A 23476-nucleotide genomic window follows, 5' to 3' on the forward strand; every position below is an offset into this window, starting at 1 on the left:
ATCCAAATAAATCGGTTAATAGTTACATCGTTAATAGGTGGCAGATAGATAGAGTTCATAAACAATAGAGTTTATTTACTACGCCACGCAACTACGCAACGACAAAATATTTACTATATATAAATCATAATATTTACTACTTGATAATCTCAGTCAGTCAGTTCGATCGATCAGAGTGCAGCAGTTGCCGTAGTGGTTTGGCGATTATTCTTAATCAAATTAGATGTTATTTCTCACTCTATAGGTTAACTCCTCCATGGCCGTATAGTTAGACAGTATGCAAGCAATGGAACTTCCTGTTGAATCATTTTACTATGATTATTTACTGCACGTAGCATACCATGATTATACGAGTAAGTATTATATTATATATCGTAACTTTTATAACCTAGAAAGAGAGAAGAATCGAGAGGTACTTAATAAGTACCAAAAATAAATAACAAGTTTAAGGTTACATCTATTAAAAAAAGGAATTAAATAGGTCCATCCGCATAGGACCTATTATGCCACAGACAGATACACAAAGAGCGAAAAAACCCCTTGTTTCTTGTAGATAACCATGTGCAGATAACTAGTTAGTCAGTCAGTCCACCTAGTGGAAGGTCTGCCAACGTTTCGTCTTCCAGTTCGTGGTCGCCAGTCGAAATTTTTTCTCCCCCAACGGTTATCTGTTCTTCGAGTGAAGTGGCCCACCCAATTTCTACTATAACTTGCATGTTCCTCGAGCTATCACGAAAGAAACTCCAAGCATAGCTCTCTCCTAGCTGTCAGAATAATGAAATATTTTTAAGGAATATAGCCTTTAGTAGAAACTAATTAAACAGCAAGTAGTGTATCCAATTCCACAGCAGCTAGTAAATCGTGGCGTGAGCGGTATCGCGGCGATCAGCGAAGGTCGCCCAGTTTCGAGTCTGCTGCGGGGTGTAAAAGGACCGACCATTTCCGCGGGGCTCAGCAAAGCGGCAATAGGTGGTTTAGAGCTAGTAATGTTAGTAATTTAAGAGTTAATTTAGTTTAAATGTGTGTGGCGTTATGAAGCAAGGACTTTTTTTGTGAACTAAGAAAAGAAACCTGTTAGGTACCGTTAGGTCTGACTAGAAATATCTGGTCAGATAAGCTTTCATCACTACTAGGGCTATGCGGTATTGGGTTTGATGGCAATACCGGTATTATTTCGGTATTCAAATTTTGAAAACCGGTATCCCGGTATTTCGGTATTTTTTCGGTAATTTCCGTATTTTCCCCTTATTTTTCTTTCTTTCTGTATAAGTCTGTTGTTTTGTTGAATTATAACCAATATAAATGAAAAGCAAGATTTAATAAACTTCCCTTTTAATGAGCAAATATTAAAATAAAAACCTGAAGTTGTTAATTGTTAACTAATACTAATATGGGATTCTCTAATTTTTCGGTGAAAATTGTTTCGCCGATTAATAGTTCCCTACCAAATTTTCGCATAATATCTTATGCTTGTACGAGGCTCATTAAATATCCAGTTCAAGCTTGAAAGGTATCCACTGATGAAATCTACGCTCCGCCTGGAACCTGCTCAGCTCCAAAACCCCGAGAGCTTTCAGCTCAAACTTCAAAAACCGTTTCGAATGCCTGTGTAGCGACGTGGACGATTACAACGACGGGTTTGTGGAAGCTGTCCATACGGTCGGGTCTAACTTCTTCAAAATCCGCCATGCTATAAACAATAGGCTCTCGCGCTCTGGCCTTAGGCTCATAGAGGTGAGGCGTGAGATGCTGCTACAGTCCTCTGGTGAGGTGACGCTTGTCGCTATCGGCAGTTCAATAGGCAGGCAGATCTCAAAGTCTCTGAAGCGCGATGTACGCCGATTTAATACCAAAGCATTGAAGAGGCTATTAAGCGTAACAGAGGCTCTAAGGTGTTTACCAGGGATTTGTCTGGCAGTCAAAGCCGGTTAATGAAGTTGAAGACCGACGACGGCAGAATCATTTCATCCAAACCTGAGCTGTTTGGGGAAGTCAAGAGGATTTAGGGATAGCGATACGACAACCCGAACACCCGTCGAAAATCTAGCTAAAGACCCGAGCGCTAGATTAACCCGACTCTATCACGAAGACATCCGGACGTCAGCCTGTACGAGATTAGTATAGTAAATAGGAATAACTACAAGGAAGTTCACAAAATGCATTGTGTGCACACAACTCATCTATGCAGAGAAATTAGCCAATAGAGTGGTAAACATACTATTCAGTTAAACAACACATTCGTGATTTGTCACCTATACCATATTGCCCGCAACTTTGCGATAAATTAATTTAACGCCATCCCATGAAGAACCGCCCATCCCGGCGGAAGACCCAGTGCTGGTTTTCAACCAGTGACATGCTGAGCCGAGACCTTATATTATAACAGCATCTAAGTTAGTTAATGTTTTTATTTTTAGCTTGTGTGTGTACAAAGTAATATAATATTGTTATAAATAAATGTGTTGTGTTTTACCAAACCAAATACCAAATTACCATACCAAACCAAATTTCATTCAAATAAATCGGTTAATAGTTTAAGCGTGAAGAGGTGACAGATAGATAGAGTTACATAAACAATTGAGTTTATTTACTTCGCCAAGCAACTACGCAACGACAAAATATTTACTATCAATCATAATATTTTACTATTACTACTTGATCTCAGTTCGATCGATCAGAGTGCTGCAGTAGCCGTAGTGGTTTGGCGATTATTCTTAATCAAATTATATGTAATTTCCCACTCTATAGGTTAACAGTCCATGGCCGTATAGTTAGACAGTATGCAAGCAATGGAGCTTCCTGTTGAATCATTTTACTATGAGGATTTACTGCACATAGCATACCATTAGATTATACGAGTAAGTATTACATTATATATCGTAACTTTTATAACCTAGAAAGAGAGAAGAATCGAGAGGTACTTAATAAGTACCAAAAATAAATAACAAGTTTAAGGTAACATCGATTAAAAAACGCATTAAAATAGGTCCATCCGTATAGGCCCTACTATGCCACAGACAGATACACAAAGAGCGAAAAAACCCCTTGTTTCTTGTAGATAACCATGTGCAGATAACTAGTTAGTCAGTCAGTCCACCTAGTGGAAGGTCTGCCAACGTTTCGTCTTCCAGTTCGTGGTCGCCACTCGAAATTTTTTCTCCCCCAACGGTTATCTGTTCTTCGAGTGAAGTGGCCCACCCAATTCTACTATAACTTGCATGTTCCTCGAGCTATGTCGATGACTTTGTCTTCGGCGAATTTTCGTAACCCGGATTCTATCACGAAAGAAACTCCAAGCATAGCTCTCTCCTAGCTGACAGAATAATTACATATTTTTAAGGAATATAGCCTATAGTAGAAACTAATTAAACAGCAAGTAGTGTATCCAATTCCACAGCAGCTAGTAAATCGTGGCGTGAGCGGTATCGCGGCGATCAGCGAAGGTCGCCCAGTTCGAGTCTGCTGCGGGGTGTGAAAGGACCGACCATTTCCGCGGGGGCTCAGCAAAGCGGCAATAGGTGGTTTAGAGCGGATTATGTTAGTAATTAAAGAGTTAGTTAATGTGTGTGGCGTTATGAAGCAAGGACTTTTTTTGTGAACTAAGAAAAGAAAACTGTTAGGTACCGTTAGGTCTGACTAGAAATATCTGGTCAGATAAGCTTCATCACTACATGGCTTGAGGTTCTCTTGAGGTTCTTGTGTTTGATGACAGATGATGAGATATTATGTAGAAAAAAATAAAAAATTGTCTTGTATGTCTAACTGAAAGGTTTATGCGCATAATATTTACCAGCTCCTTAATTAATTTGGGATTTAGCCAATAGGTGTCAGGCAACTCCCGCCACATTTATTTATCTATTATTGCTAATATTAAGATATGTCATTATAAACCAATCGCATTAAAAGTTACAAGTTAAAGTCTATATATTGTTCTTGTCTATTGTTGTCTACGAAAAGGGTCTCTCTTTCCCTCGCATGTATGCCAACAAACAATAAGAATAACAGGTCCTGCCATTCCCTGCCATTTCCCGGTTGCGCAGTACACCTATACTATATCCCTTAACTCAAGCTATGGCGTGCATTGAGTTAGCAGGGTAGGTACAGTCAAGTGCAAAATGATATCGACACGGCCAAAGTTACAACAATATGTAAGTATACACGACTTTATGCACTTAACATTAAGGTCGAAGATATGCATCTTTGCACTTGACTGTAACACTGGTACTAGTGGCGAAATGCTGCGGTACAAACTACCAACTGCCTACCATGGAATCGAGCCAATACACGCCAATAATGTTCAGGATGTAAGGCTGGTGAAGGTCTCAACCCTTTCCAGCCATATTCGTTCTAACCAGCGCTGGCCCTGGGGTAGAGCAAGAGAAGCGGTCGCCCTAGGCACCAGATGGCAAGGAGCGCCATTTTCCAGTTTCCAATGCAAATAACATTTTGATGGCGGCTTTTGAGAGGCGCGGAAATGGTGTAGAGTAGACAATCTCGATCTACCTTAATCAAGGGCTAGAACCGGCGCTGTCTATAACGTATCAACCAAACGTGCTAAACGAAGAACCAAATATATCAGTTATTGATAGATACATTTATCTACCGCTGTAATTTTGCGCAATTAAAACACAGTCAACAACTCATTACAAAACAAAAAAAAGCAATTGGCGTGGTGCTTATCGCATAATCAATTTAATAAACTCGGGATTTACCGGGTCTCACGATGATAATAATGATAATACATACATAATTTGAATCGCAAATTGTACCTTGGATAATATCAAGGTCGAGATAAGTGATTGAGTAGTTAACAGCCAATGACTTTTGTTTTTGCTCAACGTGTCCCTTTCCAACAAAACCCTACAGAAAAGGACGCAAAGATAGATAAGCGTCCAACGCCCTTGCTAGCCTCACAGGTGGTCTGGTTCCTGGAAGGTCAAGAGGAGAGGCTTCTTCTTAGGAGTGTTAAAATAAATATTAATAATAAACAATTTGTGTAAAAGATTTTGTTCCAATGAGCAGCCGCGGCGTCACAGTATCTGCCACATAATACAAAATACCCGTAGCTTTTAAATAGTAAAATAGTTTCAAATAACATTTTCAAAATAAATTCCCTTTGACGATTTCGATATAAATTCGGTAACTTGACATTTATGTAAATTATTTATGTACACTAAACAAAACTGTTTAAATTATCTGTTGTTAGAAAAATAACCAGGCACGCCTCATGTTATTTAGATACAGTCTACTACAGCCGACTCGACAAAACGAGAGACATCCGAAAGACACATTTACTGCAACGATTCTTCTACAAGTCCTTGCACTTAATATGTCATGGTATACATGATACTGAGCAGTGAGAGTGGATAAACAGGCTCTGTACATGGAAAGTAAATTAGTTACTTTAAGTAAAACATTAGAAAGGCAAGAGTCGACGTTCTTGGCAGAAAACGTACGCAGCCGACTGTTCACGTAACTAATCTCTTTACTAAGAAATTGAGTCGGTTCAGTTATTAACTATGGCTATTCCGCAATGGTTCTTGTGTCTGTTAAGTAGTTATATTTGTAGAGTAGTTACGGTCACCTGTCCGACACTTTTGGTACGGCGTAATAAATAATGTAAACATTATCATCAATCACATTATTTTTTTCTGGTTCTTGCCAAGGTATCTATTTAGTGGCATTCAAGCATGGCTAATTAATTGTTTTAGTTTGTTAACGTTCACATTATAAAAAATCGGGCAAGTACGATACAACAAAGGGTGCTTAAATATCAGATACGAGTCTGCTTCTAGGGCTGGTAAGATATTATTGCAGGTGACAATACAGGGTACTTTCAGGTACCCTAAAAACTTGAAATTTGGTACAGTACAACCAATAACAAAAGTATAATTGCCATTTTATTCGGTTAGTTATTATAGCATAAGTAGTACAATATAAATACTATACAAATTAATATGTTCATTATATCGTTATCAGGTCAGGCATTATGTTGGGAAAGTACAGGTTACCACAAACAGATAAAGTAAATTGATAAAACATGTTATACCAAAGGTTCAATAACATCAATAGCACCGACGGATAGTGACACACTTTGCCCTCCCCTAATAAGGGCCGGGTCTAATTCTGTTAGTTAAATTAGCCTCAATGAAGTTCACAAGTTCACATACTCTAATAACCTAAACTATTTAGGTATTTGGTATTGTGCTATTAAATATTCATTTACGTACAAAACAGTATCATCGTTAGGAGACGAGGAAACACACAACATAAATACGGTTGATTCAGTGATTTCCTCCAATTTAGCCTAGTTTTGGCGGCTTTTGGGAGACTGCCGTTAAATTAATAAAGTAGTAGTCGCTTACAATTTTTGGTATAGAATAAAGAGCCGTTGTATTGTATTGTAGTTCCGCCAAAAACAATACTCCTTATCCGGTCTATATACGTCCCACTACGGGAACTACACACACATCATTAAATTGTGTGCGGGTTCCGTCATAATGTTTTCCTGCACCGCATAACTTATGGTAAATTTAAATGTACTTTCACACACGAGTTAAGAGGTAATAAAGTTATAATTATGCTGAAACTTTCAGCATACATAGATTCATCGTCACTACATTGAATAAAACTGATTTCTCAAGTGGATATTATGAAAGCTAAACTACACTTAGTATATATTGACTTTGTGAGACTAGCTTTTACAAAAAGTAAATAAGTAGGTAAGTACCTATGTCCTGTTGGCAAAAGAAGAGCCTCATATTTATGTTCCAAGCAAAAAGATATTGCTTTGAGGAAAATACGAACGACGAGACGGCAAATAAAGTCGAGGTTATAACTTAACGTCGGATCAAAGCTACATTAGCAAATAGTAGCATTCAAATATCACTATCAAAGAGCCGTTTAGCCGTAGTAAACTAAATCAAGATGAGATGTGTGATGAACACAAATAAGACAATTCTAATAACAATATTAAAGACGACAATTCCTGTTTCGGGGCTAGCGCGGAGACCGAAATGAAGGAAATTTCAGTGGGAAAGCTAGTAGTTTATACGCAGTTTGGACTTGGAAGTCGCTGCTCTTATGTTTATGACAAAATTTATTTCCGATATTATTAAAATATTTGATTCTGACACCCACGATATAGCTGACTAACTGTTGCCCGCGACTCCGTCCGCGTAGAATTAGTTTATCACTATCCCGCGGGAACTATGCAATTTTCCGGGATAAAAACTATCGTACGTCCTTCCGCGGGACTATATGCATACCGAATTCCATCTAAATTAGTTCAGCGGTTTAGACGTGTTGAGGTAACAAACAAACAGACATAAACTTTCTCATTTCTCGCTCGCCCGTTACGATATAACTGATGGCGACTGTACCTATACGAGCTTTAATAAACATACTTTATCCTTGCTGTTGAGTACGGCGGCTGCCTGTGAAGGTATCCTCAGTACATGGTGCGGCCTCTGATGCAGCGGCAGCCAGACCCTGGCCGGGAGGTTGAGGTCTAAGGAAGCCAGCTCCGCGCGCAGCCGCCCGTTTCTCCGCTCCTTGTCCTGGACGCCTGCAAGCCGCCTTCCAATGCTTGTGAGGGCGTTGAGGAACTGTGGACAAAGATGATAATGGTGTGAAGTTTACCGCAACTTAATAATGCTTAAATTTAATAACGCATTAATATGAGATATTTTCAAGAGCTGTGTTTTTGTGTCATTCAATCACAGGAAGCGGATGAAATTTAATCAACTTAAAAAAAAAAGTTTTTTTAAACTAAAAATTTATTAAAAGTGTCATTTAAGTTCGTAATAGTTTTTTTTAATAGTGCTGAACTAAGATCCCGTTTTCGCATAAACCTTTTTAATTCCTTACTTTACCATCCATTTTACATCCTTTCTGCATGTGTACTTATATGTGTAGATACATAGTAAACATAGCGTGCTATACATAGAGAATTAATAGATCTTTAGATAAGTATATTCAAAGTAGTGTCGAAATATTTGTGTCAACTTGCTATCCAAGTCAACGGCATCCACATAATATACATGTATTACTATTTCGTTCTTAAACTTATCGCTCTCAACATGTTCGTTTATCATTATCACATACATATTTGGCTTTGCAGTGGGCTCCAACTAAATGCAAGACGCAAAAAAACGTGTTGCTTGACTGGAATTTACGAAGTTTTTTTTTTCATGCTAATTGTATGTGACTGGCTGAGATTCCTGAAGAACGTAAACTGAGTAAGTTAAGTTATTATGGACCGGATCAGCACCGCAAAAAAATAATTAGTTTATTTTTGTTCGATAAAAGTTGTTACATTGAATTAAAAAAAGTTGCTAACTTTTTTATGTCGACTGTACGAGCATTGTCGTCCTATCTACAAATTTCCAGTCAATCTGATAAATAAAAGTGGACGAAATTCGACTTGAAAACTTTGACCTAAAAATCTAATAAACATAGCAAGATAAAGCTTTTAAAGAGATAGATAGACGTTTAAGTGTCAATTAACTATGATGGTATGTTAACAACAAACAACCCAATTGGCACAGCATGGCCTAGAAACATCCAGGTCACTGTTATAGCTGCCATACAGTTTATACAGCCACACATTAAACTTTTATTGATTTATATTTGTGTTAAATTGACAATAAAAAGGGCACCATTTAACAGTGCCAGGAAACAATTTCGAAACTATTATTGAAACGAACAATTTGTTTCATGGCCGTCTTAATTCATTCTCCATTAGCAAAGCAAATAAAATAAAAGCACACTATATTTAGCACTTTAGCTATGCGAGATAACTTGGTGACGTGCAAGGAACAACTTTACCGATAATGAAGAGAAGTGCGCTATATGTTATGGGTTCAATATAATATGATTGGTTTTTTGGAGTCTTTTTGTATTTTTTATTTCAACTCCAAATTTGTTACTTTTACGGGTATCCCGTGAAACCATATCGAAAATACAAACTGAGACATGGATGCACAGAAAAACCAGAAAAAGAGACCAGCGCTGGGAATCGAACCCAGGTCCTCAGTAATCCGTGCTGCGTGCTATAACCCCTACACCACCGCTGGACAGGAATCTAGACACGATTTTTTCCTATGCATACATATCTCAGGTTGCTTATTTCTACTACGCTACTTATAATAAATAATATTCAAATATAATCACTACTTCAATATAATATTCAAATTACTAGCGTATTTAGGACTACTAGTGTCACTGCAGAACTGTATTGATTTTTAATAATAGCACGTGTTCAACACACTGTTGCGTGTTAACACTTAGTAGCTGGTTGATTCATCACATAATTAAAGTGATGTATGAATATATAGACTGTGACATATACATAACATCGCATGTACAATTTATACCTAGTCGCTCGTACAAAACAAGTTTACAAGGCAACCGTGCAGACAAACCGACAAGGTTTTCACAACCAAAAACTGTTGATAAGCGGAAAAGAGCCTCATGAGAAAAGCTAAAGATATTTTGTGGATGTATATCGTGTTATAGTTATGATGACAAGCCAGCACTTCACGTGCTATTTTTGAGTTTTTAGGGTTCCGGAGCCAAAATGGCAAAAACGGAACCCTTATAGTTTCGCCATGTCTGTCTGTTTGTCTGTCTGTCTGTCCGTCCGCGGCTTTGCTCAGGGACTATCAATGCTAGAAAGCTGTAATTTTGCACGAATATATATATTAGTAGCTCGAGAATTATTAGTAGTTTAAGAGTAAATAGCAGCTTAAGGTATAAAATATCCCTAAACTTGGATGATTCCATATAAAATACGAAATCATTTAAATAATATTACTTATTTTTTTCGTAATGGCTACGGAACCCTATTTTGGGCGTGTCCGACACGCTCTTGGCCGGTTTTTTATGCAAGAACTGCATGTGTTCATGCAGTTCCTCCACCTCGACACTGTAAAAACAACACAAATCACACAAACCCAACTATGGTGATAGTGTTGACCACCGCACTACATTGACGCGTTTCTTTCAAATGTCCCCGATCCCCATATACGTACAGCCAGTACCCAAACACAAGAATCTACATCAACTTGTCATCGCAGTTATTATGGGATAGTGGATACTTAAAGGAACTGGCCGTTTCAAGTCGAGACGATTTATCTTATTCGTGGTGTCGAACAGTCTGATTGTCATTTTTTCTAGAAAAAAAAATATCCATGATTAACCACCTGTTTACAATTTTTATAGTAACAAGTTCAACGCATTCACTGCCACCGACGCATATATGCGTTTTTGGAACTTCCCCCCAGTGCCGCTGTCATAATTATTCATACATTTTGAACGCACATGTGCGTCGGTGGCACCTGGCGAATGGCAAGGAAAAGAGGGTGCCAGTGAATGTGTTACTATAATCGCGTTTAACACTTCTTAAATTACAACAGACTTTTACCCAATTCAAAAGAAGATTCAAATGTATTAGTTGAACCAAGAACTGTTTGATTTCATATAACCGTAATTCTACCACAATTCCGCATGCGCTTGCTTTGACTGTGCTGGCAGCAACAGCATGTCCTTTTGTATTAAACAGTACACGCGTGCACTCGTGGAATAAAACATAGCTACGGAAACGTTTCCGTACATGTGTACTGACTGGATAAAGCAATAAAATGTATAATCACCAACGCGGCTCACGTACAGTCGCAACGAAGGACTTGTTGCTTGGACGATCGTGTCACGACGATACCAACTAATACGCTAATGATACATATCGTGTTGTAGACGTGAAACACGAGCTTAATTATAAGTGTCCTAGTTACAGGTTTCGAAGTTAGCCTCTAGCATCTGGGGGGCTACTACGAAATTCCAAAATCAAAGTTCGTATCGTACCGTCCCTCTCACTCTCGTTATATTAGCGTACAGCATAATATTAGCGTCAGCGGGACGGCAAAATACGAAATTCGAATTCTGCATTTCGTAGTATACTTAGTAGGGCATGCAGACGATCCTCGACCAACTATAGATACCAGCTATTAAAGTTTATAAAATTGAGAAGTCTATCTTTAATTTCATTGCTTTAACATAAAAACATTGCATTTTCTCTACTCCGCAGTAGCGTAGAAGCAACCCAGGGTATAGGTAACACTTTGTTATGTTTGTCGAAGGAAAGGCAGGTCAACATTTAAAGTCAATAGTAGATTGTACAACAACAGCATAAAACGAGCCATTTTACCCAAAACGTTCATATAGCCACCCGAGCCGGTATAGCGAGGGTGGATAGACACATCGAGGGGAAAATGGGTTTAATGCTCGAGTTTTACACTCTGCTTTTCACTTCGATGGCGAGGAAACGAAATAGCAAAAGTGGAAACAATTGTTCACTTACTATGTACATTTTATTTTTCAAGCATTACTATATACTTAAATATATTTTTTTAGTTTTATTGATTTATTTTGATTGATTTTATTGATTTTTTATTTTATATAAATTAAAAATTATGAAAAAATATATACATAAACTTCTTTGTTTGTGGCTGTTGACACCTGATTACCTTGGTCTTAGACGAAGATTTTATTTTATGCACTAGTGCATAAAAAGTCATTTTTTGTCGCCTAGATCCAGCATAAACACGAACTTTACGAGCATGAGAAGTGAAAAATATCTTTATTCAATTTAGGCTATTACAAGTACTTAAGAATGTCAGAAAAATCTACCACCGGTTCGGAAAATTTCGCATTCAAGCATATGTAATCTTGTTCCATAACCTTTAGCATAGAACCAATAGAACCTTATTTGTATGTTATCCATTTAATAGTCTAGACTAGACATGAAGAAAAAGCAAACAGATACATTATCATATTTTATAAAGTAACCTAAGCTACTAAAGACTGCCTTTAGTATTACAATGGGTGTAATATTACATTGTTATTAGGAGCTTTAATACTTGTTAGAGGATTCATATAGGCCATTAGTAAGAGAAACCATTCTTAGTGGCTCCATTTCGCAGAAGCTGATTTGATTATGCAAGATGCTTTCAATTATTGCAGTGTATTATTACGTTAACATCGTAAAATTTAAGAAGACGAGCGCTGCTTATCCTATAGTACAGGTTTTTACCTATTTAGGAAGCAGAAAACTATTTTTAAGTAAATTTTGTAACAGAAGTTTTTGAATAAATATATTATTAATTTTAAAGTTTATCGCGATTGCGGTCGACGGTTGCAAAATTTTACCTATACAAGGTGCTCGTGAGCATTGCGAGTGATTTCAATCACGAATTCTTGAGGCTATAAGGAGTAATAAATGTTATATGAACCCAGGTCGAAATATGCTTAGTTTTTGAGATATTTCAATTTTTATGCAAAAAAGTTTCTATGAAAGTGGTGCTGGGATTATGTATTTATTATGTATGAAAAATAAAAAAGTTAAAAAGCATAATTGGACAGCTTCATTTAACATTTATTACTCCATAAAGCCTCAGGAATGCGTGATTGAAATCTCTCGCCATGCTCATGAGCACCTTGTATAGCATAAATTATACGTAAAAAACAATGCATCAAAATCGGTCAATCCGTTTTAGAGCTACGATGCCACAGACTTAAACAACAACTATCGCATGCCTGTTGGTAGCGAGACAGTATTTTAATTAACGGTAGAGTAGTGTGCACCCTCTCCGACATTCCGTTGTCAACGGGAGAAAGAGACAACCACTTAGTCTATTATTTTATTACTGTAACAAAATTTGCCCACATTGATAATAACTCTCACACGTCAATTCGTTCGCGATTTTTCCGGTCAAATAGCTCGCTATTTCAAAACTAATCGCAAATAACTTCTTAAAAAAACAGTGTTTATTCATTAATTTCCGAGTAATTGGTTGCCTGGTGGAGTCGCTTTTTAGCCATAAGACCGCCTATTGTCTAACTGATTTTTTTATTCTTGTAATGTCACTACTATACCTACTGCTTTCGGTGATCAATAAAGAATATTTGTGAGTTTTCGGCTGACGATATTTTTTACATCTCATTGTCATATCACATGGTCTATAATAGTAATAAATGCCAGATCTATCTGATTTAAGAAGTTGGTAAAATTTTACATTCAAGATTTGACAGATCGATGCATGATAAACTCACTTATTTAAACTTATCGTACTGAAATAACCTAACCTAACCAACAAAAAGTTGGAAACCCCCGACTTTGTCACTTCAAAGTTCAATATCTCAAAAACGGCTGAAGCGATTTTGGTAAAACATGTTGAAGAACCATCGCTAGAATCATCATCATCATCATCAGCCGGAAGACGTCCACTGCTGGACAAAGGCCTCCCCCTTAGAACGCCACAAACCGCCGGAAGACGAAGCGTTGGCAGGCCTCCCACCAGGTGGACTGACGAGATCGTGAGAGTTGCGGGAAACCGGTAGATGCAAGTGGCGAGTTGTCGTTCATCGCCAGAATACTCCTGCTTTCAATTAAAAAAAACCGCGTTCAAATCGATCCACCCGTTTAAGAGCTACGGTACCACAGACAGACAGACATACAGACACACATAGCGGTCAAACTTAATTGCCTTCAATAAAAATAGCAGAAAAAAACAGTTTATCGTTTAGTTACAAGTGAAGCTAATAAAAAGTGTACTAAAACGAGCCATAAGTAATTACTTATGCATATCACATTTTTGTAATACTTAGAAACCACTATCAGCCAACACCATAGAACAGGGTTACTCAAAGAGGGGTTCGCTATTCGACGGTAGGGGGTTCGCGACAAGGTTTACGTGACTCCAAAAACCACCAGGCTGCAAGACTAGCAAGATGATTAAGATTGGATTTTGGAGTATTTTTTTATTATTTATTTCAACTCCCAAATTTGTTACTTACCTATTTGTTTGTTATTTGTTGTTGTTTGTTTCAGTTTGTATTTTCGTTGGCAAGATGTTTCTTATATATTTGTTACCTTTTATTGAAATAAAAATAACCTTAGTTTCTCCAACAGTCAATTTTATTACTTTCTTTGAAAGGGGGGGGGGAGGTAGGGATTCGCTATCGTCTAGAAACTTTAACAGGGGTACGTGGAGCCATAAGTTTGAGAAACCCTGCCATAGAATAATCCATCATAAGCTGGCTGCCGGCTTTTTCAAGCAATGTTTCACCTCCGCAGAGTTCATTTACATCAGGTGCTCTAAATGTCGCATTTATTCTGATTTGCTTTTTTCATTTGTAGCACCCGTTTGGTGTTTAACCTTACATTATGCGGCAACTGGCATTTCTTGCCGCATTAAATTTGGCCTTTTAAATACATTATTTTGCGCAGGTGTTTTTTCAACCCGTGGGCAATTTTAGACGAAGGTTTTATTTTAATTTGTACTTTACAGAGTTTATTTAGTACGCACCTAATGTTTTGTGTAAATGGGCATTTTTATTAATACATGTACCTAGCAACGCCGTAAAGTTAAAAGTTGTCAGTTTTGTGACGATTTTCCCCTACAGTTAATATGGAATAAAACGTCACAAAACTGATAATATTTAACTATTCCTTAACTATGCCATTGCTAGGTACATGTTTTAGTGAAAATGCCCAAATAAAGGTACCTAATTCCTGTTCAATTTGTAATTGAAACACAGTCAAACCTATCCGTTAGTGAAGTAACAACTTAGGTAGGTAAGGTATCGCCTTTCATTCCATCTTCACTATTTTGACTATTGGCAATTCAGTTTTCGCAGAACTTTATTACTTTTCATGCACGTTAAAACTGTGGAATTAGCATGTTTTCCACACCGATTGGTACATCTTGAGGACCTTCAAAAACGAGCTCTTTCCTCAAAAGGCCGACACGCACCCGCAATTTTATTTATGTTATGGCTGCCTGTTCGTTTCCCCATATCTTATCAGAAAACTGAAAAGAACAGTGAAGTTTTCAACGGAAGCAAGCGGGGAATGGGTATTAAAAATAAATGATCTATAGGTTAATTACCTGGGTCTGCGGTGCTAGTCGAGGCGCTCCACAGGAGCACTGTTCCCCGCACAGACAGCCGCTGTCGAAGGCGCGCCCCGAGGCCAGGTCCCCGAGGTGCCGGCCCGACGGCGCCGCCAGCCGCAGCGCCGACGCGTCCGACTGCGACCGGTGGTGCCCGCGCCGCGCCGCCGGCCTTATTTCCTCCCCCAGTATAGAATCCCTAAACTTCATCGCCTTCGACCGCTTCGCGTCACCGCCGAAAGCGGTCAACAGCCACGCTAAACGCAGAGAAAACTCCGCGCTTTGCTTACACCTAAACACTAGATACGGTTTCAACACGTCCGCCACGTCACCCATCTCTATATACATGGTCGCCAACTGCGGCAGATAGAAATCCACGTCTTCGTTCGGAAACGAAAACAGCTTGTTGGCTAAATAAGCTTGCACGCCAGGGTCTTTCGAGTTGAAGAGGTATGATATCGCCATGCTCATATCGAAGAGTTTGCTTTCGAACAGCCGTAGAAGAAAGTCTTTGTTTTTGGACGAGTCTGTTTCTGTTTTGGTTTCGGTGTCGGGCGGGTCGGGCGGTTTGTCTGTGTCTTCTGGGTTACCGGAGTCGAGGCTCTCGCGGGATCGTGCAGCGGCGGGGGGCGGGGGTCGGTCGTCGTCGGCGGGGTCGGGCGGGGTGTGTATGCCGGAGTCGTCGGAGCCGGCGGGCACTTCGGGGGGCAGCGCGAGCCGCGCGGGTGGCGCGGGCCGCAGCGGCGCCCCCTCGGGCGAGGTTGGGGTCATGTCCTCGGGGATCCGCTGCAGCACCGAGTCCAGCGAGCGGTTGCGTTGGTGGCCGCATCCCGCCGGCGGCCCGCTGGCGCCCGTCACATGTCTGTGGACAACAACAACAAACCTTTAAAACGTTTGCATTGTATAACTTTATCAAATAGGGATCTGGGGCAATACACACTCAGTATCACAATGGATTTCAACGTATAATTCTGTCAAATGGTGAAGAATGATGGAAGAAAGAGATGGTGAATACGATCGCAAGTGTACGTGCGTTAGATAATAGGTACGGCCTCTGGACAGACTGCCTTGATTGCTCTAATAAAAAGTAAGGGATATGGATGAGTGGGTAGAAAAATGTATCCTTTCCAACCACTCTACCGAAACCTTTTCTAAATCAGTACGGTTGGAGTAACGAGCGATATATAACCCTGTTATCTTCCCCTATGGTGATCAGCAGATCATTAACAACAAACATACATTATAAGTAAACGCTCCAGAATATAAAGCGATAGATAATTAAATAACAGCGATAATTATCAAGGCCGCGGTCTATTGCATCGGAGCGAGCGCATTATAGTCGCGAACTATAAAAGGTGAGCGCCGTCACCGAGTTAAGAAATGCTTTAGCTACTGAATACAAAAGGTGATGGCGACACTGCCTTGAAACGATTTGTTCCCCTGACCGAAAAGGAAGAGAACTTGTAAGTTTCAAGCGTTTGGCATTCTTTGTGGCTCTTGGCACGGGCACTTGTAAAATTTGGCCATATTCTAGCCATATTTGAGTCGCCGGGAGAGTCAAAGGTCTGCTTTGTTTTTGTTTATTTACTGATTTTATTTGAGGTGTTTTATAGGAGACTAGTTTTTGCCCGCGGCTTTGCCGTGGAATTCGGTTATCGCGCGCTGTTCCCTCGGGAACTGTGCATTTTTCCGGGATAAAAAGTAGCCTATGTGACTCTCTGGCCCATAAACGATCTCTATGCCAAAAATCACGTCGATCCGACGCTTCTATTCGACGTGAAAAACGGAAAAACATACACACACACTTTCGCATTTATAATATTAGTAGGTATGGATGTGGGCACGCAGTTGGGAAAAATCCGTTCTGGATGGGAGGACCTACACAGAGCGGTGTAAGAATGTGTGTGTACGTTTCCGTTTATTATAAATAGCAGGTGGACGAATTTGAACGAAACTTGGTATGTAAATTACAGGATCTCGGGAATAACACCAAGGATCGAGATAAATGTGTGAAATCTAGAAATAGGCACGTTACGTTACACAGGAGCCCGATATTATTTTTGGGAATTCCTGTGGCTATTTAGTAAATTCCAGTTAATGGCCTACGCAAGCCAAGCCACGGGTACGGATAGTAAAAATTCAATGTTTTACAATTTTTTCTTTATTTTTTCCTAGCTGTTGCCCGCCACTCTGTCCGCGAAGAATTCGTTTACCGGTATCCGACGGCAACTATGCAATTTTCCGGGATAAAAACTATCCTATGTCCTTCCCCGGGACTCAAACTATCTGTATACCGATTTTCAACTAAATAGGTTCAGCGGTGTACACGTGAAGAGGCAACAAACAAAACAACAGACTTAAAAACTTTCAGATTTATAATATTACTGGGAAGTGGGATGGCACAAACCTAATTCAGGAATTTACTATCTATAGCGGGATTAATTGCTACAATTACACATTGGATACGCCCACTGTTTCCTGGCCATCTCGGGACTATGACAACGTAAGTCCCGTTCGGGAATCCCAGCGGTATCGATTACCATTCTGTAATATTCAGAACCTGCGTGTCTAGACTCCCCTTAGTTATACTACCCAGAGGTAGAGGCAGGACAAAACTAACACTTAGTAATAAGGTCGTTTTTTTTATCACTAAGCATCAATGGTGCCAGCCAAGGTTTTACAAGGATTTAGGAATGAACTATAACTCAGACCTTACGATAGCTAAGCTTATTATGCGTGTTCATAGTTCCTCGGATTTAGGAGCCATATGTTTTTTTTATTTCGGTCAAATCTTGTTAATTGATTTTTAACCCACTTCTAGTCATTGAATTGACTTTGAAACTTGAGTAAGTACCTTATAGTCAACAAAAAGTACATAAGTGCATTTTATTACAAAAACTAAAAAAAAACTCATTTCATACTTTTCATAATTCTGCATGTCAATTATTTAAACGAACAAGGTTAGATACATATAGGGATGAATTGGGCTTTTGTGTCCCTCCCGTGTCCCCCTATTTGCCCTAGTTTAGTAATCGCCCGGGGACCGCCGGCCGGGTTTGTTTTCCAATAGAGCCGTAAAACTATGATAATCAATAAAAAAATTCTCTTGATTCTAGTGAGAACGAACTGTTTTCGAGCAAACATTTCTGCGACCAGAGGCCTTAAGGTGCGTACATACTATTTAAAACCCGACGCCACGACATGCTTGCACACGCCCTCTAACGCGTTTCAGTACTAATCAGTATTATACTTACTATAAGGTCAGGTGTATAGAAACATGCGTGGCGTCGCGTTTTAATAGTTTGTTTCCGCCTTTATTGTCTAAGACACTTGGAATCCCAATCGTTTACAGCTCTCCTTTCTGTCACACAGCGTAAGACGAGGGTACAAAGAGGTGGTGAGGGCGATCACGATCGTCAGAACGTTAGACAATACGGCCACAGGACTATTAGCTCTAGTACCCTAATGTTTCTAGCAGTTGTGTTTTACGGGACTTCGTTTGCGAAGATAGATTCATCTGTATCTGTATCACTATCCTGAAGTGGCGTTGGGCTGGCCACGTCTGTCGCAGGACCGATGAACGGTGGAGCAGACAAGTCCTCGAATGGAGACAACGGACGGGAAAACGTAGTGTAGGGCGTCCTGAGGCACGGTGGTGGGCGACCTTGAGAGGGTCGCTGGCGGCGGATGAAGACAGAGTCTTGTGGCGCGCCATGGAAGAGGCCTATGTCCAGCAGTGGACTGCTGTACGCTGATGATGATGATGATGACTATCCTGAGAGAGATTTGTAATTTGCCGGTATGAAAAGTACCCTACGTGCTAATACCGGTTAAACATTTACTGAGTCCGAAATAGCGATTAGTAACTCCAAGAAACACTGAAGTAATAGGAACAGTTTCAACTCTGAATTTCTTAGTCGAATGTGGGATTTTATTTAGAAATATATCGAACAACAAGACGATTAGCTGTCGGTAGGCCTCCAACAAGATGGAGCGACGACCTGGTTAAGATCGCGGGATCGCGGTGGATGCGGAAAGCACAAGACCGGTCTGAGTGGAGAGCCTTGGAGAAGGCATGTCCAGCAGTGGACGTCCTTCGGCTGACATAATGATGATGATGATATCGAACAAAGAAAGGTGCCGTTGTTAACAAATAGTAAGTAGTTTTTTTTATCGCACATTACTAACACATTTATTTTTTATTTATTTATTTTATTTTATTTTGGTGTTGCAGATGTTTATGGGCGGTGGTGATCTCTTACCATCAGGAGACCCACTTGCTCGTTTTCCATGCAGTCGAATAAAACAATAAAAAAGGGGTCAATCTCTTCCGAAAACTCCTGTGTATCATCAAGTTCCTAAGAAGGTTATTGTTTGCAAGAGTACCTAACAAACATCCTACAACCATTCATTCATTCAAACCTTTTGAGTTAACAACATTAATACGATTTGTAGATAAGTGGCTATCAATAGTTAACCAACCGTCAACCATTTTATATCAATAAAATCATATTTATGGCCTTCTTTTGCGAGGGAAACTTATATTCATACCAATTTATTTTTATAGAGAAGTGTATATTTACTAGTTTAAAGTATTGCGTATAGTCATGGCACGAGTGAAGAATCGAGACATCCATCCATACTTAATTATAAATGCGAAAGTGTGTGCGTTTGTGTGTTTGTATGTTTGTCCGTCTTTCACGTCAAAACGGAGCGAGGGATCGACGTGATTTATGGCGTAAAGATAGTTTATGGGCCAGAGAGTGACATAGGCTACTTTTTATCCCGGAAAAATGCACAGTTCCCGAGGGAACAGCGTGCGATAACCGAATTCCACGCGGACAAAGCCGCGGGCAAAAGCTAGTAGGTAATAAAGAAAACAGTGGATTAAAAATTACAGCTGAAACGCAGAAGGGAAAACATTATCGGGTCACGTTCAGATTATCCACAGGTGCACTTGAAACTTGGCTAATATCCGCTGGCTCTAGTAAACATGGACATTGTGCAAACCGGGCCGTGAGAGCGAATGACTCAACTTGACTCAAACAGCTGAGACAGAACGACTCAGAGGTAACTCAGCAATAAAAATAAATGAGAGAAAGAAAACAGAAAACGAGAGCAATTTCATTTAAATGTAAAGTAAACGGCTATCCCCAAGCTGCCTCTAATCATGATAAAATTCACGCGCCATTTTTTCAGGGATAACATCCCAACGTTGGATAATGAAGTACGTTGCAATCAAACATGGACTGTCTTACACTAACACGCCATTCATATAATTTCATAACACTATACATGCATACAATACGTACTTATAGAACGGGTCCTCATAATACTGCAGTCCAATTACAACAATTTTTCGAACCATTTGGCCAACTGCACTCACTAGTCACTAAACGATCACGACACAATCGGGTTTCACACGGACATCGCCGGAGTTGACCACTAGCAGCTACGGCGAATGTGGAATCGGAGAACAATCATCGTAACATAAACAGTTGGGACAACAAAGACACGTGCGCCGGCACGGGCGTCGCGGGGCGTACTGGTTTACGCGAGGCAACGAAACGAGGCAAGGCACTCCGCTCGTCGCGCAGCATACTCACTCGTACAACCCACAGCTTAAACCCGCAAACCAAGCATTCCGAACTATACACTCCCTCGCTACAGAGAACACAATCGCGTATACCAATTCCGAACAACAAATCCAACTTCACGTGCTGCCCCATGTACAAGGATCGCCTCGATTACGCAGACCGCTACTAAACAACGAAACAGTAAACAAAGATCTTTGCAGGCCAAAGATTTCCCCGACCGACTTTACGGTGTTGAATTTGCGTGGAAACGGGTTTCAATAGACGCACACGTCTGTCAGCTCAACACACATACCTGCCACTTGCGCAAACTGACGTAGGTGCACAATTGTAATTAATAACCGCACAATAACTAAGCTGGCGAAAAAATTATATTCGACTGTCGAAAACAAACTCAAAAAAAATTCATGTAGGTATGTACGTCAACCAAAATTCTTTTCAAGAGTTCAATGACGCGATATACCGCACGTGCCCCAAGCACACTAACAATATGTACACGAAAGGATAATATTCGGCCCATATTTGTATTCAATGCATATCATCAGGTCTTCACTCTACAAATACCTCAGCCGTATGTGGTAACATACCGCATTAGTGCCCGTAGTGGTGAATATTAACTAGAGACAGTTATAGTCGTAAATAAAGTTGGCTCATATAAAAGTAGAACCAACACTTGTTTGTATTCAGTAGGGGCCATCTGTCCTATTACGACCGACAGGCCAGCAGACATGATGACATAACGCGAGATTTACGAACGCATACCAACATTTGGGAGAAAGCGGCCGACGACCCTGTAAATCTCTATCGCCACCTTAAGCTATCAATTTCAAAAGATTCATCTACCACGCGGCTTGTGAACGCCCGAGGCTTTCTCAATGTGGTCGCGTATTCACTCAATCAAGAAAGTAGAGGAAGTGGAAGTATTATGGATAGCCACTTACTGAGTGAGCATTCCAAGCGGAGGAGCGTGAGTGGGGAACGAATTAACATTAGTTATTTTTGGAACGTTATCGGGTATCGGGCACATGTTCCGTCCTATGGAACAGATGTGCCTTTTATGAACTATAACAGTTCAAACGAAGTGAAGAGGCATTCCTTGAAAGCGACTCTAATGGCATCTGAGTAGACGTGCAAAAAGCATTGACGTAAAAACACTAAACCATTCATTCATACAAGTTGTCTGGCCTCACGCGAATGGGAAGCCGGTAGGAAGCGGAATTCTCCTCGTAATGAGAGTTGCTTTTGTATAGTTACGTAAACTAAGAACGGAACTTCAGTCAATTATTTCATACCATAAGAAGCCCTTGGATTGTAATCAACGATAATACTTTTAAGAGTTGATGGTAGAAATCAAAAACAGTTTTCATTGTGTCTGAAGACCAACAATAAACGCTAATAGTTTACGATCATCGCGGGCAGACGGCTCATGTTATGGAGCAAAGCCAACCGCTCGGTTTCATTGCCATTGCAATTTTAATTTAATAGTATCTAACGTCATCGTGGATTATATTGGGATATGACGAATATTTACGTTCAATCTTTAGCAGAGCGATAAAAAGGCAAATTGGGCTATTTATATCGCTCAAGTGTGTTGCGGTCACCGTAGCGGTTCATCGGGGTCGAACGATCACAATCATTGGATTTTACAAGCAACCATGCGGCGCGGCCTCGCGTGCCTGCCAGCAAATGATTCGACGATTCAATTTGGTTATTGCATAACAGCAAGGAATCACGCACTGAGAAAATGAAATCATCCAATCACACAAGCGACACGTGATTGATCTAGGTCCAACGACGTAGCTGTGATTTTAGGAACGTCTTTGACAAGGGAAAATAATTTAGACAACGAGACGAAAACAAACCAATTGCCGTTTGTAAACTCTGACGAGATCAGGTCGGTTGCTGACAGTTGGTGTCTAGTCAATACAGTAGCGTAGCGTCAATTAGTCGAAACTATTTATATTGATTTTAACAAGTCTCAATGACGTTATGGCGCTCCACGCAAAGCATTCCAGTAAGTCTTTCAGCCTTGAAGGATATATGTAGAAAGAAACACATTTAGCTACTAATTAATCCGTCGTAAGAAGCAACTCCCAACTTCTTTTTATCAATAAAATAATCAGAACGTGAGTGAACAAGAGCCCGGTAGGATTTCAATCGAGAACGTGAAAACACAATACAACCACATTTCTCGACAAGCTTGACGTCAATAAGCAAACAATGGTGAATTGATTCGACTCGGTGCCCGAGCCTTATTGTTCTGATGGTCAATGGTGATTGGAGAAAGTGAATGCATGACTACAAATGGATTTCAAAGAAAAATATTATCAGTAGTTCAGTAATGATGTATTGGAAATACGTTCACGCAGTCCTCATTTTCAAGAACCTTAGTAATTATCAAGAAAATTTAAACCGCTCGGCATCACGAAGCAGCAGAATGCCAACTTAAGCAAACACCTAGTTCTGGATCAACAACAGGTTTTGGTCAAAGAATTTAATGATGTAATTGCAGTTCAGCAATAATAGTCTAATGTTACGTTTGTACGGGTTAAGTAACGCCTTGAAAGCCTTACATTTTCTTATTGGTGAGTGAACATGAAATTTAAGGTGTAGTGTGCTTGCCAAATAACGGGCGAAAGTGAGCGCCCGTCGACCTTGCGCGATGTTTTGCACACTTTTTTGAACGACAATTCACACGTTAGGCAGAGTTACCAATAGAATTCACATTTTTATTTAGCTGATTTATGAGATAAATCTCGTTAAGTAAACGTATTAATTACAGTTACTCTAAGAAAATTAACTTTGATTTTGCCGTGCGCGATGTTGATGTAATCTTAATTAACATTAATGATTTGCGGAGAACTTGGAACAATGGGGTGTTCAGTTACACCGTACCGTATCCTTTCATGACAATGGCTACAACCAAGTTAC

General features: G+C 39.8%; 1 protein-coding gene across 2 annotated transcripts in view; it reads right to left on the reverse strand.

Annotated features, from left to right (window-relative positions):
* fwd (phosphatidylinositol 4-kinase beta fwd) overlaps positions 1 to 23476 on the reverse strand; it is a 67777-nt gene that overhangs the window by 12056 nt on the left and 32245 nt on the right. The window contains exons 1-3 of one of the 2 annotated variants that reach the window (XM_074087174.1): positions 20264 to 20509; positions 14949 to 15813; positions 7407 to 7607 (exon numbers count right to left, since the gene is read on the reverse strand). In XM_074087174.1, coding sequence (XP_073943275.1) covers positions 7407 to 7607; positions 14949 to 15813; positions 20264 to 20319 — 1122 coding nt within the window. In that variant the 5' untranslated portion in view covers positions 20320 to 20509. Of the gene's footprint in view, positions 1 to 7406; positions 7608 to 14948; positions 15814 to 20263; positions 20510 to 23476 lie in introns of those variants that run through there. The other variant, XM_074087173.1, reaches the window with a different exon arrangement.

This window comes from Choristoneura fumiferana, chromosome 4 (assembly GCF_025370935.1).
Source record: "Choristoneura fumiferana chromosome 4, NRCan_CFum_1, whole genome shotgun sequence".
In the NCBI taxonomy this organism is placed as follows: Eukaryota; Metazoa; Arthropoda; class Insecta; order Lepidoptera; family Tortricidae; genus Choristoneura; species Choristoneura fumiferana.